The 20,740-nt window shown below is 42.2% G+C and overlaps 1 protein-coding gene across 1 annotated transcript in view; it reads left to right on the top strand.

The window, feature by feature from the left end:
• The first annotated feature begins 427 nt into the window (after window positions 1–427).
• Window positions 428–20,740, top strand: part of LOC102970337 (zinc finger protein 234) — a 43,884-nt gene continuing 23,571 nt past the window's right edge. Inside the window, 5 exon segments of the mRNA XM_042970084.1 lie at window positions 428–529; window positions 5,420–5,510; window positions 7,872–7,998; window positions 8,522–8,614; window positions 16,487–17,875. Coding sequence (XP_042826018.1) covers window positions 5,496–5,510; window positions 7,872–7,998; window positions 8,522–8,614; window positions 16,487–17,875 — 1,624 coding nt within the window. The 5' untranslated portion in view covers window positions 428–529; window positions 5,420–5,495.

Below are 20,740 nucleotides of genomic sequence, written 5' to 3'. Positions count from 1 at the left end.
GCAACTGAACTGAACTTTCCAATGATATATTAGGGATATATATCATTTATATATTCCTATATCATATATATATATATATATATATATATATATATATATATATATATATATATATATATGTTTGGATAACAGCTAGGTTTAGTGTTATAGTAGAGACAAAACTAACAGCAGCTTAAATAACCTAGAATATTTTCTGCTGCCGGATTTCGGAGAGGTTAATTCTTGCCCCCACTGTGGGAACCCACGTTACTACTGCCCTCGAAGTCGACAGTATGAACTCCGCCCCCATGACCACTGTGGGAACTATGCTACCGAATCTCTCAGGAGGCGCAAGCACTTCCGGCCAAAGAGGGTGGGAATGGCTTTCTGGGAAGTGTAGTCCGGAAGTCCCGTAGACAGTCGTACGCTTCCCCAAGGCCGTCTGGAAACGTGAATTCTGGGTAGTTGATCCTCCCGCAGCCTGGGGCGGGGCGGTCTCAGGCACTTCCGCTCGGGTGGCCAAGTTGCTACAGGCTCTTCCGTCGCTGTGGTGAGTGGTTTCTGGTTTCGAGACCCTTCTGAACTTCCCTGGGTGCCAGTACCACCGGCCATTGATTTGGGGAAAAGAGCTGCGTCAGACAGCGGTGGTTTGAGGACTGGAGTGGTGTTTCCCTCCCCAGGGACCCTCTTGGCGTTTGGGGATCTTGTGCTGTGCATGGCCCGGTGGGGGGGGGGGGGTTCCCGAGCTCTCTGCCTACGGTCCTGCCCCCCACCCCAGGGCAGCCCACCTTTCCCTCGCTCCGCCTTTTCACTCGGTTGAACATTGAGGGACTTAACATCTGTGTCCAATTTTTATTTTATTTTATTTTTTTTTTGGTAACATTGGGATGACTTTTCTACCTTGCTTATAATACAGCGGTTTGAGAATTAAACAAGATGGGTTAGGTAAAGCCTTAAAGACAGTTCCTGCCACGTGGTGAATGGTGATCTCTTGGTATTAGACTTTAATTTTTTTAAGTGCTCAGTATCCTGAAAGCCATGAATATCGGATGGAGTGAGAGCTTCAGCTGCAGTGACTCCTGTCATTTCTCTTTGATCCCAATCGGAAGCTTCATAGTCCCCAACCGCTTCTGAAGAGTTACTCCTGTGAAAATTAGTGAGAAAACCTCCTTTAGGATGGCGTCCGAGGCTGGCAGGGAGAGCCCTCACACCCTGTCGCTCTTGTCAATTGTAAGAGACCCAGTTGGGAGGCCCAATTGGAAGAGACCACCTTGCAGGCTGATAACTACCGTAGCTCTTCGTTGCTATCCTAGAGGGAACCAGAATGGCTTTCCTCCCCCAGCGCCGCATCAGCCCAACCAATGAAAGATTGTCAAAACTCAGCCAATGAAAAGCCACCATATTTCCAAGTCCCGGTTAATCCAATGGGCTTTTTGTTTATGACAGCTTGCCCAGTTTCTCCCTTTCCTCGGTGAAAGAGTGGGTTTCCCCTTTGTTCTGCGGACTTGCCTGTGGTTTTGCCATATCCTGCTCGTCCTGGATTGCAGTTCTCTACTATTCCAGTAAAATCACTGGCAGTTTTATTTTTAAGGTTAACATTCCCAAACCGTTTCTGGCTGAAAGTAGGGGGTCTGGAGGAGGGCAGAATATCTCATGATTTCTCAGGGACAGAGACATAATTGTGGCATTTCAGAGCCTCCTCTCTTTCCTTGGTTTTTGTCGAAAAAAAAAAATTGTGTTTCTCGCTGCACCATTGTGGTTATGTCTAAAAATTGCTGATACTTTTGGAGTTACTTATGATGAGTTGAAGACACCAAGACCTAGCTGCTGCCAGCTGTCAACTGTCCTTGCCCTTTTTTTTTTTTTATTTCACGCATCTCTTTTTTTCAAGAATTTGGGATTATGCTGTAGAAAATACTTCTTCGTCCCTAAATATTTGTATTGTTAGCAAAAATTCAACTGAGTAAACGTGAAGACTTCATTGGCTTTATTAAGCGGTTCATAAATTGGGTGGCATCCCATAAAACAAGTAGGAGGGATCTCCCAGGAGTTGTACAGAATGGAAGGTTTTTATGGGAAGGAGGGTGGGGCAAGGAAGTTATTAGCAAGCGGAAAGAAAGGATTGTTCTGGGCACGGTCACTTTCCCTTAGAGAGAAGAGCAGGGGATCTTAGGCATCTTGTGGGGATGGAGAGGGTCTGTGTGACAGATTACTGTAGCTGGTGCTTATCGGAGAATTTCTGAGTTTCTGGGGGAGTCTGAAACTGCAATTAGGTTAGGCATTAAGCCCCAGTTTGGTCACTTGGCCTAAGTGACCGCGTTTTAGGGCTGTTTTTCTTTTAAACAGTGTCTATTTTCTATGAACAAGGATATTCTCTTCTATACTCACAGGGTCAAAATCAGAAAATGACATTGTTAATATGCTGTTATCTAACCCACAGTCCATATTTAAATTTGTGCTGTTGTTTTTTTTTTTAATTTTTAAAATATTTTTTGAGAGCAAGAGTGCAGGCTGGGGAGGGGCAGAGAGAGAGAGAGAGGGAAACACTCTTTAATTGACTCCTTTAATCTGGAATGATTCCTTCATTTTGATCATGATGTTTTTGTTCACGATGTGGAAGCACACTGTATTGGAGAAAGTCCATCTTGTGAAGTTTGTGTGATAGATTTCATGGTTTGATTCAAGTTTTTATTTCAATTACAGCTACTTAACATACAGTATAATATTAGTTTCAGGAATAGAATTCAGTGATTCATCACTTACATACGACACCCAATGCTCATCACAAAAAGTGCCCTCCCTGGGGCGCCTGCGTGGCTCCGTCGGTTAAGCATCTGACTCCGGCTCAGGTCATGATCTCGCAGTTTGTGGGTTCGAGCCCCTCTCATCAGGCTCTGTGCTGACAGCTCGGAGCCTGGAGCCTGCTTCTGATTCTGTGTCTCTCCATCTCCCGGCCCCTCCCCTGCTCATGCTCTGTGTCTCTGTCTCTCAATAATAAGTAAATGTTAAAAAAAATTTTTTTAAAGAAAAGTGCCCTCCCTAATACTCATCACCCACTTAACACATCCTGCCATTCACCTCCCCTCCAGCAACCCTCAGTTTGTTTTCCACTTAAGAGTCTCTTTTATAATTTGCCTCTCTCTCTTTTTCCCCCCTACGTTCATCTGTTTTGTTTCTTAAATTCCACACTGAGTGAAATCATATGGTATTTGTCTTTCCCTGAGTGGCTTAATTCACTTAGCGTAATACACTCTAGCTCTACCCATGTCATTGCAAATGGCAAGGTTTCATTCTTTTTGATGGCTGAGTAATATTCCATCATATATATATATATATATATATATATATATATATATATATATACACACACAACACACACACACACACACACACACACACACATATCCATTATATATAGAGAGAGAGGGAGAGAGAGAGAACATCTTCTTTATCCATTCATCCATTCTTGTACATTTGGGCTCTTTCTATACTTCGGCTATTGTTGATAATGCTGCTATAAACATCGGGGTGGAGTAAATACCTAGTAGTGCAATTGCTGGGTCATAGGGTAATTCTTTTTTTTCTTTAATTTTTTTAATGTTTATTTATTTTTGAGAGAGAGACAGAGACCGAGCATGAGCAGAGGAGGGGCAGAGAGAGATGGAGACACAGAATCTGAAACAGGCTCCAGGCTCTGAGCTGTTATCACAGAGCCTGACATGGGGCTCAAATTCACAAGCTGTGAGATCGTGACTTGAGCTGAAGTCGGACGGTTAACTGACTGAGCCATCTAGTCACCCCAGTTCTATTTTTTCATGTTTATTTATTTTTGAGAAAGTGAGAGAGAGCGAGAAAGCACAAGCGGGGGAAGTGCAGAGAGAGAGGGAGTCAGAGGATCTGAAGCAGGCTCTTTGCTGGCAACAGAGGGCCGAATGTGGGGCTCAAACTCAAGAACCATGAGATCACAGCCTGAGCCGAAGTCAGACGCTTGAACAACTGAGCCACCTGGGCACCCCAATAGTTCTATTTTTAACTTTTGAGGAATCTTTATACTGTTTTCCAGAGTGGCTGCACCAGTTTGCAGTCCCACCGACCATGTAAGAGGGTTCCCCTTTCTCCGCATCCTCTCCAACACCCGTTATTTCCTGTGTTGTTCATTTTAGCCATCGGACAGATGTTAGGTGGTATCTCATTGTAGTTTTGACTTGTATTTTTCCTAATGATGAGTGACATTGAGAATCTTTTCATGTGTCTGTTAGCCATCTATAGGTCTTTTTTTGAAAAATGTCTGTTCATGTCTTTTGACCATTTTTTAACTGGATTATCTGTTAAGTCCATCTGGTCAGTGTTTCATTCAAAACCATTGCTTCCTTGTTGATTTTCTGCCTAAATGATTTGTCCATTGATGGAAGGGGAGTATTAAAGTCCCCCACCATTATTGTATTATTATCAATGAATTCCTTTATGTTTGTTATTAATTGGTTTATATATTTGGGTGCTTCCATGTTGTGGGGGAAAACAGTTGTCCACAACAATTTAAAAATTATTGTTCAGCTAACACAATATTAGGGAAGACAATGAAGCAGAGTTAACCGATTTTTCAAAGGTTATGAGTGACCTCAGAATAGTCAATGTCAGATTCGGATATCATACAGTGTCTTTTGGTAGAAAATCACATTTATAAGAGAAATTTCACATTACAGAATGTCATCTTTTTTAATATTGGCTACAAAAATAAGAAACTCTGAGTGTATTCAAAGTGTTCTCCAGCTCTCAACAGCTCTAGGATTTGGAAATATTATTCTCCCATTTGTACAGATGACAAAATTGAGGGAAAGAGATGTTATTAAATTACCCAAGATGATACAACTAGTGAGAAGCTGAGGTAGAATTTGAACCCAGATACGATTGCCCCAGAGATGATTCTTAAGTGTTTTTTTTTTTAACATTTATTTATTTTTGAACAATAGGGATAGAGCATGAGCAGGAGAGAGGCAGAGAGAGAGGGAGACACAGAATCCAAAGCAAACTCTAGACTCTGAGCTGTCAGCACAGAGCCCAGCACAGGGCTCGAACCCATGAACCGCGAGGTCATGACCTGAGCCAAAGTCAGACGCTTAACCCACTGAGCCACCCAGGTGTTCTGCCCCAGAGATGATTCTTGTTGGGTGCATTATGTTGTCTCAATTTCCATCATATCAGAATCTCAGCTGCCACCTTGGAAGCCACAAGACGGCACAAGTCAACACACCAAGTCAACACACAACAGTGAATGTGCGTGGGGGGCAGGAATGGAGTATCCGTGCCCTGATCTGCTCTTCAAGTTGTGTATGGCAGGAGCCACCCCAAGGAAGGGGCTCCTGGGTAATTCACAATAAGCATTCATGTGGGTGAGCATCGTCCCTGGTCACCCATTCATGTCCTTTTCTGCCTTTTCCAGACACTACCAGGCACAGATCTGCCTCAGCAGGACTCTATTCCCAGAATCTGTACATCTCCAGAAGTAGCAAGAGAAAATGACCACATTCAAGGTGCATATGGCTTCCCTTTCTTGCTGGTAAAATTCCATTTCACTCCTCAAAGTGTTACACATTTGTGTCTTTTCCTCGGTGACTCAAGGAGAGCACCAGGCTAAATGACCTGTTTGGTTTTTGGTTTTTGGTTTTTGGTTTTTTGGGGTTTTTTTTAGCATTTGTTTTATTTTGCCATTATTCATTTTTTTTGAAAACAAGTGTGGACAAATTAGTAGGAATGCTTGCTTCACTGCTGACACATTAACTATTTTTATTTCCCCCTACTCTTTCTTGTGCACATTCATAGATTTATTCGCATTCATGATATACACCTAATGTTGACTTGTGTCTTTTTCATTTAGCATTATATAACAGCCCTTATTTATAGTTGCTCCTAGACATTAAGGTGGCTTAGGAGTTTGTTGTAAGGCACACCGCATTGATCATTTTCCTGCCTGCAGCTTTTTCTCCAAAAAATCAATTCTCCGAACACGCTGCCTATTTTTTATCCTCAGCGTACTAAGAACTCAGTAACGAAAGAGTACACATGATACGTGCCGTGTTAGGATTTTGTAGACAGATATTCAAATACAGCAGAGTGCAACAGGCTCTAACCACTGCTTTATGCAAATATTGTTGGAGATTTTCACACAGGAGGAGCTAGATTCTGTGTTTCCTGTGTCTGAGTCATACCCTGCATGTCTCTTATTACTTACTGGTATACTTAAAAAAATTTTTTTGGGTGGGGGGCACCTGTGTGGCTCTGTCGGTTAAGCATCCGACTTCAGCTCGGGTCATGATCTCATGGTTTGTGAGTTCAAGCCCCGCCTTGGGCTCTGTGCTGACAGCTCAGAGCCTGGAGCCTGCTTCAGAGTCTGTGTCTCCCTCTCTCTCTGCCCCTCCCCTGTTCATGCTGTCTCTCTCTCAAAAAAAAAAATAAACATTAAAAAAAAAAGAAACTTAAAAAAATTTTTTTGAAACTTTTTATTATCTTTATTTATTGTTATTATTTAATTATTTTGAGAGAAGGAGAGGGAGGGGCAGAGAAAGGGGGAGAGAGAGAGAATCCCAAGCAAGTTCTGCACTGTCAGCGCAGAGCCCGATGTAGGGCTTGAACCCATGAATGGTTAAGATCATGACCTGAGCCAAAACCAAGAGTCAGGCACTTAACCAACTGAGCCATCCAGGCACCCCCTGGTCTATTTTTATTCCTTCACGTATTGATGAGTTTTTTCAAAATAACATATAACCTTAGGTTTGTATATGTGTTTTTCAATAATAGATTTTATTTTTTTAGGGCAGTTGAGCATTGACAGTAAAATCCAGCAGAAAGTACAGAGATTGCCCGTGTACCCCCTGCCTCCACACACCCACAATCCCTCCCATTGTCAACATCCCCCACCAGAGTGGTGCACTGTTACAGTCGATGAACCTGTATTGGGGCATCATTATCACCCAGAGTCCCTAGATTACATTAAGATTCACTCTTGATGTTGTTCTTTCTGTCGGTTTGGACTTTATAATGATATGGCCCCACCATTATAGTATCATACAGAGTAGTTTCACTGCTCTAAAAAATCCTGTGTTGCACCTATTTACCCCTCCCTTTCCCTAACCCCTGGCAACCACTGATCTCTTTACAGTCTCCACAGTTGTACCTTTTCCAGAATGTTATATGGTTGGAATTGTACAGTATATAACCTTTCAGATTGGCTGCTTATACTTAGTAGTATGAATTTAAGGTAAAAACATATCTTTTTTTTGTGGCTTGATAGTTGTTTTTTTCCCCCCTTAAATTATATTCTGGTGTTGGGCACCTGGGTGGCTCAGTCAGTCGGTTGAGCATCTGACTTCGGCTCAGGTCACGATCTCACGGTTCATGGGTTCAGGCCCTGCATCGGGCTCTGTGCTGACAGCTTGGAGCCTGGAGCCCTTTTTGGATTCTGTGTCTCCCCCTCTCTCTGCCTCTATCTCTCAAAAATGAATAAATATTTAAAAAAAATTTTTTTTAATTATATTCTGGTATGGATGTGCATAGTTTATCCATTCACCACCTAAGGGGCATCTAGCTTGCTTCCAGCTATAAACTAAGGTATAACTTTAGTTTAAAATATCCAGTCTTGCTGGATTTGCCAGGCACTTAGTTCTGTCTCTGCATTTACTCCTCAGAGCTGTTGTATAAGGAGGTTCTTGATTGCATCTTCCACTTACATATGTAAAATACAGGAAACCTGCTCAGGTTCACACAGGAAACCAACGGTCAAGAACATTAGCCATTCCATTGAGTAAAAGTGACAGATAAGAAGATAGTATCTTGGCGCTGTCCCTCACAGTGAAGGTTGGTTGTAAGATTGAGGTTATATGTGCTTGGTGTTGTAGGAGGCAGTGACGTTCAAGGACGTGGCTGTGGTCTTCACGGAGGAGGAGCTGGGGCTGCTGGACCCCACCCAGAGGAAGCTGTACCGAGAAGTGATGCTGGAGAACTTCGGGAACCTGGTCTCTGTGGGTGAGGACATGAGCTCTCTGTAACTGAATGTTAGTCTCCAGGAGTAGCTTTGTATCCGTGGGTTTTTGAGGCTTTGGGGCCCTTGAAATGGTTCTCTGAGTTTGGGGATATGACTTTCCTAATATATTTGGGACACACAGCATTGTTTTGTTTTGTTTTGTTTTGATCAATGGGCAAGTTTTTGTTTTGTTGAAGAACTAAATGAACGGTATACAGCTCTACTTTTTGTATTTCTGACCCTATCATGAGTTATAAAACCAGTACAGGGAGCCCTATTATCAACTTTTAATGAAATAAACAAATGAGATACTAGCAAGCTTTTCCCACTCTTCCAAAACATTGAAGAAGAGTAAGTATTTCCTAACATATGTGTAGGAGACTTGGCAAATGATATTTCTTCAAATGGGTCATGAAAAAAGAAAGTTTGAAAAACACTGCTTCTGAATGCTTGAAGAATATGTAGTGGGAACCTAATTCTCCAGTGAATTTTACCTACAACACGTATGACTTTGTGTGCTCGCAGGGCATCAACCATTCGAACGAGATATGGTCCACTTGGTAAGGGAAGGAAAGTTTTGGATGATGAAGTTAGCAACCCAAGGAAAAGGCAATTCGGGTAAGATCCAAGTAACTGTGAGTCGTGGAGGCAACTCACCCGTCTCTTTCACATTTTTCCATGCTCATTTCCATCGCCTTGTTCTAAACTGCCAAACCTCTTTCCTGGATTATTACAACAGCCTTTTTATGGGTTGTCCTGCTTCCACACTTCCCATCCTACATGTGTTATCCACGGGAGCAGCCAAAGTGATCCTTAGGAAGTGTACACGAGATTGCCATTCCTCTGTTCAAAATCCATTATGGCTTCTTTTTTCCCCCTTAAAGTTAAAACCACTTAAAGTGGCTCTTTTTTTTTTTTTTTTAATTAAAAAAAATTTTTTTTAATGTTTATTTTTTTTTTTGAGAGAGAGAGAAAGACAGAGCTTGAGGTGGGGAGGGGCAGAGAGAGAGGGAGACACAGAATCCGAAGCAGGCTCCAGGCTCCGAGCTGTCCGCACAGAGCCCGATGCGGGGCACGAACCCACAAACCGTGAGATCATGACCTGAAGTGACATCAGGTGCTCAACCGACTAATCCACCCACGTGCCCCTAAAGTGGCTCTTAGAGTCCTCCCTGGCCTGTTCTGCATCCCCACTCCCTCTCCTTTGAATACATCTCCTGTTCTCTCTCCATTTTTCTTTCTTTCTCAAGATTTTAAAAAATTTTTTAGATTTTTAAATTTTTTTAACGTTTATTTACTTTTGAGAGAGAGAGGGACAGAGCACGAGCAGGAGAGGGGCAGAGAGAAAGGAAGACACAGAATCTAAAACAGGCTCCAGGCTGTGAGCTGTCCACACAGAGCCCAATGCGGGGCATGAACCCACGAACCGTGAGATCATGACCTGAAGTGACATCAGATGCTCAACCGACTAATCCACCCACGTGCCCCTAAAGTGGCTCTTAGAGTTCTCTCTGGTCTGCTCTGCATCCCCACTCCCTCTCCTTTGAATACATCTCCTGTTCTCTTTCCGTTTTTCTTTCTTTCTCAAGATTTAAAAAATTTTTTTAAATTTGTTTTTTAATTTTTTTAATGTTTATTTTTGAGAGAGAGAGAGAGAGAGAGAGAGAGAGAGAGAGAGACAGAGCACGAGCAGGGGAGGGGCAGAGAGAAAGGGAGACACAGAATCTGAAACAGGCTCCAGGCTGTGAGCTGTCAGCACAGAGCCCAACGCGGGGCTCAAACCCACAAGCTGTGAGATCATGACCTGAGCCAAAGTCAGACACTTAACCGACTGAGCCACCCAGGCACCTCAAGTTTTTTTTTATTTTTAAGTTGTCTCTACACCCAACATGGGGCTTAAACTCACAACCGAGATCAAGAGCCACATGCTCTTATCGATGGAGCCGACCAGGTGCTCCTCTCGCTCCATTTCTCCACCCATATCGCCCTCCCTGCTGTTACGCGGACCTGCCAAGTATACTGTACTTTGCTTATTGCTGACTTTCCAAATTACTAGGAGTGTAGTAGACTAAACGACAAAATTTTAAGGTGTGTTTGTTCTTGAGGTGTGAACTTTGACACATCTCACTGGGATAATAGCAAGGTGCCTACGGAGCCGTGTTCCTCTTTGGATGCTCGAGGGGAGAGATTTTTCCCTCGGGCTACCAGCATGTGCGGCCTGCCCAGTTCTCGACTCTCATTCTCCCCGCTCCGTCTTCGAAACCAGCGACACTGCATCTCCCTGACCGTTCTTGGGTACTCTCCCTCTGCCCGTCTTCTGCCTCTTGTGTCTGCTGCCTTTCAGGACCCTTCTGATTACATTCCTCCCGGATAATCCAGGACGATCTTCCTCTTTTTCTGATCAGCTGATCAGCAGCCTGCATCGCATCTGCAACCCAGTTAACACAACATAACAAAAGTTCACGGGTTCTGGGGATGGGACACGGACATCTTTCAGGAAACATTATTAAGTCTGTTACAGAAGCTTCTCCCTCAGGGTCCTTTACTTCTTTGCTCTGCCTGGAACAGTCTTTCCCCAAAACTTCCTGCCGGCTCTTCCCTTCTTCCTTCTGGTCTCTGCAGGGTTTTATTACCATGACACAGGCCTTCTGACCATTCTGTTTAAAATACAATGCTGTCTTTACTCTTCCTGCCTTATATTGTGTCTCATATGTCTTTGCCTCTTACCCCCCTCTCTCCAGTGGATATAATCTTCAGGAGGAGAATTTTGATTGATTTGATAATTGATGTGTCCTCAGTGCCTAGACTAGTCCTGGGATATGGCAGATACCTGTAAATATTTATTGACTTAGTGAATGACTTAATGGATAGGAGAAATGGACTGTATTTCTTGCTTGTGGTGATGCAGGATAGTTTATTTTTCTGAACGCTTATTACAGGCTTTTAAATTTATTTTACAGTGCACTAAAAGGTCTTTCATTTGCAATTTGGAAAAAACTGCTGAAGACCAATTTATCTATGTCCAAAGTTTTTCCACGCCATTTTCAACGAAACAGCCCAAAGAAACATCCAGACCTTCTCTAAGAAACCAGTGCATAGGCTTCCTTTTCACCCAGTCACTCCATGACTCATGGAAACCACTAATAAGTGATCCATAAACCAGAGTGAATTGAAGATACTGCAGAACATGTCTTGTCCTCAAATGGCCGGCTATCCAGTTTCTATTTATTTAGATGTAATCACACTTAAGTTTGATTCTTTATGTACCCTTGACTTGTATCACAAGGAAATTTCTTTTTTGATGTTTAAAATATTTATTTACTTTTTATGTATTTTTAATTTATATCCAAGTTAGTTAACATACAGCATAATAATGATTTCAGGAATAGAATTTAGTGATTCATCACTTACTTTGAACACTCAGTGCTCATCCCAACAAATGTCCTCCTTAATGCCCCTCACCCATTTAGCCCATCCCCCCCACCCAACACCCCGCCAGCAACCCTCAGTTTGTTCTCTGTATGTAAGAGTCTCTGATGGTTTGTCCCCCTCCCTGTTTTTATATTATTGTTGCTTCCCTTCCCTTATGTTCATCTGTTTTCACAAGGAAACTTCTAAGCACTGTGCTTGTGACCATACAGGCAAACATGCTTTCCCTATGGCTTTCCTTTTATAGGGGGCATAGTCATTTCTGGAAAGAAATACTTCTTTTTTTAAAGGTTTTTATTGTAATTCCAGTTAATGTGCCATGTTACATCAGTTTCAGGTGTACAATATAGTGATTCAGCAATTGCATACATCACCTCATGCTCATCACAACAGATGCACTCCTTGATCGCCATCAGCCATTTCACCCACCCCCCACACATCTCCCTTCTGGTAACTACCGGTTTTTTCTCTGTAGTTTCTTGGTTGGTCTCTGTTTTTTTTCCCCCCTTTGTTCATTTGTCTTCTTTCTTAAATTCCACGGATGAGTGAAATCACATGGTATTTGTCTTTCTTTGACTTCTTTTACTTAGTATTGTACCCTCTAGATCCATCCATGTCATTGCCCATAGCAAGATTTCGTTCTTTCTTCTAGCCAGATAATGTTCCATTGTGTATATATACCACATCTTTATCCATTTATCGGTTGATGGACACTTGGGCTGCTTCCGTAATTTGGCTATTGTTAATAACACTGCTATAAACATAGGGATGCATGCACGTATCCCTTTGAATTAGTTTTTTAATATTCTTTGGGTGAATAGCTGGTAGTGCAATTGCTGGATGGTAGGTTAGCTCTGTTTTTAACTTTCTGAGGGGCCCCCATACTGTTTCCACAGTGGCTGAACCAGTTTGCATTCCCACCAACAGTACACAACTCCTCACCAACACTTGCTGTCTTCTGTGTTTTTGATTTTAGCCATTCTGACAGGTCTTTTGATAGGGATTGCGTTAAATATGTAGATTGCTTTGGGTAGTACAGACATTTTAACAGTTATTTGCTCTTTCAGTCTCAGAGCATGGGATGTCTTTCCATTTCTTTGTGTCGTCTTCAGTTTCTTTCATCAGTGTTTTATAGTTTTCAGAGTATAGGTCTTTCACTTCTTTGGTTAGCATAATTCCTACGTATCTCATTATTTTTAGTGCATGTGTAAACGGGATTGATTCCTTAGTTTCTTTTTCTGCTGCTTCATTACTGGTGTGTAGAAACGCAACAGATTTCTGTACATTGAATTTGTGTCCTGTGACTCCACTGAATTCATTTATCAGTTCTGGCAGTTTTTTGGTGGAATCTTTCAGGTTTCCTATATAGGGTATTATGGCTTCTGCAAATAGTGAAAGTTTGACTTCTCCTTTACTGATGTGTATGCTTTTTATTTCTTTCATTTATTTATTTATTTTTAATGTTTATTCATTTTTGAGAGAGAGAGACAGAGACAGACAGACAGAGCACGAGCAGGGGAGGGGCAAAGAGAGGGAGACACAGAATCCGAAGCAGGCTCCAACCTCTGAGCTGTCAGCACAGAGCCCGACGTGGGGCTCGAACCCCCAAACCATGAGATCATGACCTGAACTGAAGTCGGACACTTAACCGACTAAGCCACTCAGGTGCCCCCCAGGTGCTCTTCAGATCTCCCGTTTCCATGCTCTATGTCCGTGGGCTGTTTGTCCTGCTTTCCTTCCTTTTAATTTATATCCAGGTTAGTTAACATACAGTGTAATAATGATTTCAGGAATAGAATTTAGTGATTCATCACTTACAGAGCAGCCCCAAAGACTTCAGGCTGTCCCCGAGCCAAGCCTGCTGACTTACAGCTCCAGGCTTTAAGCACCACTGGTTGCAAGAACTCATGAAATTTGGCCCCTCTTGCTTTCCAAGCCAACTGCCGTGGGGATTCATTTTCCCCGTGCGCTCCCATGTGCTCGTCTGTCTCACCCCCTTCTCCACAACTACAGCTCCCTCTTCACCACAGCAGCCATGATCCGTTTCTCTCCCAAACTGTGGCCCCACACTTCCTGACTTCTCTGCGGCTTCTTCTCTACCTTTAGTTACAGAGTTTGTGCTGCCATTGTTCAGGTTGATTTCTGGGGTATTTAGGATGTCTCATAGTTATCTACTTGTATTCATGGGACAGTTCATGGGTACTCTTATTCCATTGCCATCTTCCTTCTTCCCCCCAAATACTTCTCTTTTAAAAAAATATTTTTTTAAGTAATTTCTACACCCGACATGGGGCTTGAACTTACAACACCAAGATCAAGAGTCATGTGCTTTACTGACTGACCCAACCAAGCACCCCTAGAACATCTTTTTTTTTTTTTAATATTTTAAAAGTTTATTTATTTTTAAAGAGACAGAGGCAGCATGAGCAGGGGAGGGGCAGAGACAGGGAGAGAGAGAGAGAATCCCAAATAGGCTCTGCACTGTCAGCACAGAGCCCAACACGGGGCTCAAACTCCCGAACTGTGAGATCATGACCTGAGCCAAAACCAAGAATCGTATGCTTAACCGACTGAGCCACCCAGGCGCCCCAAGAAAATCTTTTTTAAAAATGAGGATTCTGATGTCTTTTCCTAGATAGCTGCCCAACAAGTGGAGAAGAAAAAAAAAATCTCAACTTCCTGATCTCTCAAGATAGTAATCAGCTTGAAAGGTTTTGTTTTGCACAGTTTGCCCATCTACAGCGCATTGGCATCTTACAAAGCCTACATCTACCCCACTGTTGCCAAGTTTCCTCTCCATGTGCCAGAAGGGGAGGAGATGAAAGTAACCCCAGTCACACAGCTGAATGTTGTCTATACCTGATCGTTTTGGTCAAAAATTAAGGTATCTATTTCTGCACCTTTATTTTCTACAAATTTAGCCATTAAAGAATAATCATTTCACATGATTTCCATGCATTTATCATGAAGCCTATTGTTTCATCTGCAGTTGATGAACATTATAACCTGGAAAGTATCAGGAAACAGCCCACTGAAAATTGTCACATCCTTGGAGAGACTTCTTATATCCCCCGCCCAAAGAAAACTATTTTAATGTTTATTTATTTTTGAGAGAGAGACACACACACACACACAAAGTGTGAGCAGGGGAGGGGCAGAGAGAGAGGGAGACACAAAAGCTGAAGCAGGCTCTAGGCTCTGAGCTGAGGGCACAGATCCTGATGCAGGGCTTGAACCCACGAACCATGAGATCATGACCTGAGCTGAAGTCGGATGCTTAACCGACTGAGTCACCCTGATGCCCCAAAGAAAACTATTTTAAAGGGACAGTTTATTAAATATAACCATAAACTAGCATGTACCAAGAGGTGCATACACACCTATTAATATTTTTCCAAGTTTTTGCCCTTAGGAATTTCCATTTGAACGCTTTGTTTAATTATAGACTTGCTGAGTTCCTGAACTAAGTTTTCAAACTTTTTAGAGCACGAGCCCTACTAGGAAATGCATCTTTCAGTGTATCCAAAAGAAACATTTCATTTGTGTGTAGATTTATGTGTACGACTTTATAAGAATTCTTGCAATCACCCCATTCCTATGAATAATGATACTCTGATGATTTCTGTCCCTTTTTTTCTAAATGCTTATTGAATGATTTTAAATTTATTTTACAGCCAACTAAAAGGCTATAGTTTTCAGTCAGAAAAACTCATGTGAAAGCCCAATATTCTACATCCAAAGATTTTCCACACTCTCTTTAGTATGAGACAGTCCAGAAGCCTCAGAAGAAACCGGTACATAAGCCTTTATGTATCCTTTCCACCCCTCGCGGTTCTTGCCATCTTCCAGTTCTTTCATTAGGAACACCACACTCCTTGTGGGTATTCCTGTGGGGTACAAATTTCTGACCTCACAGTAAAACTGCAGTTTCCTGTCCCTTTTTAATTTCAGGTATCTTAATTAAGTTACTACATATATTAGCACAAAAATAAGATGAGCTACACATATTGTGTAGAATTTGCGGGAATACTTAGAACATATAGATAAAATCAGTTCCGGGTGCTTGATATATAGGATTGCAAAGAGTCTAAGCAACTGTAAGGTTTCGAGGGACAGTTCACACAGACCTCCTGTACTTGACACCGACTAAAAGTTTGAGGGGTTCCCAAAATTGCCTTCAGATTGAATAATTTTCTAAAAGGGCTGGTAGAATTCACTGAAAGCTGTTATGCTTAGTTTATTGCAGGAAAGGCATGAGAAAAAGCATAGGAGAGAGAGTTTAGAGAAGTACCATACGCAGTTTCCATTGTCTTGTCTCCATAGAATCAGGGACGTGTTATTGTGTTACTTTCCAAAATGAAAGTGTACGGTTATACACAGGATATTGGCAATTAGGGAAACTCATGTGATGCTCAGTGTCCAGAGTAATTATTGGAGCTCTGTCACATGACCATTCAGTGTAGACTGAATGGTTTCATATGGTTATTCTCAGTCTCTTGGTCCATGCCACCAGGTGATTGAAAGCCCCGCCCAACATCATGTTCTTAGTTTTTCTGGTGTGGTCAGTGTCATCCCTAAATCATACTGTTAAAGTAATCTAATGTGACCGAAGTCCCTATTGCGCTCATTTCAGGCATGACATTCCAGGGGCATAGAACTGTCTCTTTGATGTTGAGGACAGGCCTCGTTGTTTATATAACTTATTTGCTGCATATTTTACTATTTAAGAATTGACACCGATTTATGAAATTGAGTGGAAATCACAAAATTAATATGTATCATTATCATTTTTGTTAATTCTTTGATTTCTAACTTGTCCATTACATGTGAGGCTTAGCATGATTCTAAATTTGTTTCATTGGTGCTTAGTGGATAGGACCCTACTGGATTACCTCTTGGTTTCTGTAGGCATTTAAACCAGAGACCATGGTACACACTAGAAGGATGTAGGGAATATTCCCTGGGTTCATTAAACTCTCATGCTCTTTCCTAACTGTTAAGTCTTGAGGACATCGAACAAAGCCTTCATTTGCCCACATCTCTGCATTCTTTGTCTTTTAGGAGACAAAATCCAACACAAGATGGAGACTATTCCTAAAGTGGAACCACATGAAGAACTTTCCTGCTGGCAAATCTGGCAGCATATTGCGGATGACTTAACCTGGTGTCACGACTCCATGATAAAGAGTTCTCAATTCCACAGACAATGGGATTCACTCAGCCACGTTGAGGCAGCACGGTCTATCACCCACACAGGCCAGAAGACTTCCCTGGGAAATGAGTGCAAAAAGATCTTTAGTGATACCTCCCACTGTGATCTTCAACACATAAACTCAGGGGAGAAGTCTCACACATGTCGCGAGTGTGGGAAATGCTTCTTTTATAGCTCAGCGCTTCGTATTCATCAGAGAGTTCACCTGGGAGAGAAACGGTATAGGTGTGAGGAGTGCGGTAAGGAATTCAGTCAGAGCTCATGCCTGCAAACTCATCAGAAAATCCACACCATAGGGAAGCCATTCAAATGTGGGGAATGTGGGAAAGGCTTCAGTCGTAGATCAGAACTTAGTAATCATTGCAGGTTACACTCGGGAGAGAAACTTTATAAGTGTGAGGGATGTGGAAAGGCCTTCATTAATGCTTGCCATCTTCAGGACCATCAGAGAGTCCATACCGGGGAGAAGCCATTCAAGTGTGATGTCTGTGGTAAGAACTTCCGTCGTAGATCAGCACTTAATAGTCATTGTGTGGTCCACACGGGAGAAAAACCATACAAGTGTGAGGAGTGTGGGAAGTCCTACACTTGGCGTTCACGTCTTCGTATCCATAAGAAGGTCCACATGGGACAGAAACCATACAAATGTGAAGAATGTGGAAAGAGCTTCTTTTCTAGGACACATCTTTATTATCATCGGAGGTTCCACACAGAGGAGAAACCTTATAATTGTAAGGAATGTGGGAAGAGCTTCAGGTGGGTCTCACCCCTTTTGACACATCAGCGAGTCCACAGTGGAGAAAAACCATTCAAATGTGAAGAATGTGGGAAGGGATTTGGTCAGAAATCGTGCCTGCAAGCTCATCAGAAAGTCCACACCAGAGAAAAGCCATACAAGTGTGAGGAATGTGGGAAGGGCTACAAGACGAGCTTGGATCTTGATGTGCACCAGAGTGTCCATTTGGGAGAGAACCCATACACCTGTAGGACATGTGGTAAGCACTTCACTAGGACCTCAAATCTTAAAGTTCATCAGAGAGTCCACACTGGAGAGAAACCGTACAAATGTAATGTGTGTGGTAAGGTCTTCAGTCAATCTGGACATCTAAAATCTCATCAGAGAGTTCACACAGGGGAGAAACCTTACAAGTGTGAGATATGCAGTAAGCAGTTCAGTTCCAGTTCGTATGTTAAAATTCATCACAGAATCCACGTTGAGGATAAATCTCATTCTGTCTCATAGGGAAAACATTTGTTTCATTAAAGTGAATGTTTCAGCCGTAGCTGAATGCGTCCTGGTGATCCCAAGGTCACATAAGTGGTGCAGTGTACAAGGTACAAGAACCTTGGCAGTTGTAGCTATCACTCAAGAAAAAGGCCTAAATATAATAATTTCTTTAGGCCTTTATCAGATTCTAATGGTGGACGTTAAAATCGATGTCCCCTGAAATAGAAGCTTCATGAGGGCAGGGAGTTTGTTTGCTGCTGAGTCTATACAATCAGCATTGAATAGCACTCTGTGTATGCACTTAGTACACATTTGTTAAATGAATCAAAAGGAAGAGAGAACTAGGGAAGATTGTGGAGTAGGAGGACGCTAAGCTCCTCTCCTCTCATCGATGCAACTAGACAACACTCACATCAGCATAAATAACCCAGAAATTGACCCCGACACTGGCAGAACAAAGTCAACATCTAAAGGTAGAGAAGAGGCCATATCAGAGAAGGTAGGAAGGGCAAAGATGCAGTTCGGGAGGGAGCCAGACTGGCCGTCTGTGGAGGGGAAGGAACCAGTGGTGTAGAGAAGACAAAAAACAGACTGTCACACTGGGGAGCCCACATGGGGAAGATGAATCCCTGTAACACTTGGCTTTGAAAGCGAGAGGGGCCAAATGGCATGAGTTCTTAGCAGCCAGCTGGACTTAAAGCCTGGATTTCCAGTGTCTGTGGGCTGGGCTCTGGGAGAGCACGATGAACAGCTGGTGGAGACACAACCAGGAATCAAGTTTGGCAAATGCCAGGGGCAGACAGCAGGGACAGCAATTTACTGAGTGTGGCCTGGAGAGGCAGGGATCACGGGGACACTCCTTTGGGAACAAAGGAGGGAACCATTTCCCTCCCTGGCCCCCCCAGCATAAGCACATGGGTACCTGCTGGAACCAGCACGGCACCCACACTCCTTACCTAACTTGGTTACACCAGCCCCTGCCCCCCTGTGCTCTGGTGGGTCTGCCTTTCCCAATCACACCTGCTTCAGTCCCGGCGCTGTGAAGACCAGAGCAAACCTACCTTGTCTCCTGACCCGTGTGTTTTGCAGAGTATCAGTTCCAGAGGTGGCAGCTTCAACAGGTCTCATTTCACAAGCAGACCAACACATATCATTAAAATGGGCTCTACCCAGCTGGGACCAAACACTGCCCACAATAGGCAAAGAGAGCCTCTGCAGGTGACCAGACTGAATAAAAAGAGCCCAGGACACAGCACTGGGGCACAGGCAACACACATAGGAGACCCTGCCCCTGAAGCGACAGGTCCCAGGAAACAGGAGACCATGCACTGCGGGGCACTACAGGACTTGTTCTTCATAAGGGCATTACCTTCGAGAGCAAGAGACACAGCTGACTTTCCTAATATGCAGAAATAGACATGGAGACAAAATGAGATGGGAATATCTCCCAAATGAAAGTACAGGACCACACCACAGCAAGAGACCTAAGCGAAATGGATATAAGTAATATTCCAGACAGAGAATTTAAAGTAATGATCATAGATACTCACTGGGTTTGAGAAGAGTGGAGGACATCACTGAGACCCTTAATAGATTAAAAAGAACCAAGCAGAGATGAACACAATAAATTAAAAATGCACTTGATGGGATAAGAAGAAGGTGAGATGAAACAGGAATGAATGAATGTCCTGGAAGACAGAGTAATGGAAAGTAAGCCACACAAATGAGAGGAAGAAAATCATGGAGATTGAGGATAGGGAACTCAATGACTCCGTCAAGCATAATAGCATAATAACATTTGCATTAAAGGGACCCCAAAAGAAGAGAAAAGGGGGCAGAAATTTTACCTGAAGAAATAATAGCTAAAAACTCACCTAATGTGAGGAAGGAAACAGATAACCAGATCCAGGAGGCACAGAGATCCACCCAAAAAGTCAGCCCAAGGATGTCCACACCAAGATACATGTTTGTTAAAATGGCAAAAAGTGATAAAATATTTTAAATGAACCAAAGAGGCAAAAAATGTGCAGTCTTTACAAATTGTATCTGGAAAAGGAAACCAGCAAAAAACTAATAAATAATTCTGAGGAACGAATAGTTGAAATGCAGAAATACACTGAGTACTGTGTTCCACATCACTATTTTGGTAGTTTCCTATTATGGTTGGCTCTGGCTATCAGCCTGTGTTCTGAGGTTGAATTCTTATTTTTCATGTCTTGATCTCATAGCCCATGGTTTACACAGTAGCAGTTGAACTCTTGTGATTTTTCTCACATTGCAGACTGAAACAATTTAACTTCACAATAACTGGCCACTGCACATATCTTAATTGAATTTTCTCAACAAAGTTAAGGCAAGGGCTCAAAGAAACACTAAAAACATCAGATTTATATAGTAGTGATAAAAAATTTTTCTTAATTTTGAATTTGTCATTGAGTTTTAAATTTCTGCATTTCCATGTAGTCTTTGATATGATTGCCTTCTAATTGTTGTAGGATTTTTTTTTAATCAAACTTCTGTGGTAGAAATTTATGCCAATTTGAAGGATATTTAATTTGTCAGCTTCCCATATTTTCCCCTCATCCCCATGAAAATAAATACTAGAAAAATTTGGGATTTGGTGACTGCATCAAATACATTAATTACAGGGTGCAGAAATGACAGTTATATGTTTTTCTTGGTGACAATAAAAACTTTTTTGAAAAGCAGTATATTTCAGAATGTGTAACATGCAACTTCGATCTGGAAATCATACTATAGGAACATACTATGAGATTCAAACAATGAAAAAATGAATACCACATCAATAACGTCACAGAGTTTTAACAATGGAAATAACAAGTGTTCAATAAGAATTTGTTTAAATTTCATATAT

Source organism: Panthera tigris, chromosome E2 (genome assembly GCF_018350195.1).
Source record: "Panthera tigris isolate Pti1 chromosome E2, P.tigris_Pti1_mat1.1, whole genome shotgun sequence".
Taxonomy (NCBI): domain Eukaryota; kingdom Metazoa; phylum Chordata; class Mammalia; order Carnivora; family Felidae; genus Panthera; species Panthera tigris.
This window is presented reverse-complemented; position numbering and strand designations above follow the sequence as displayed.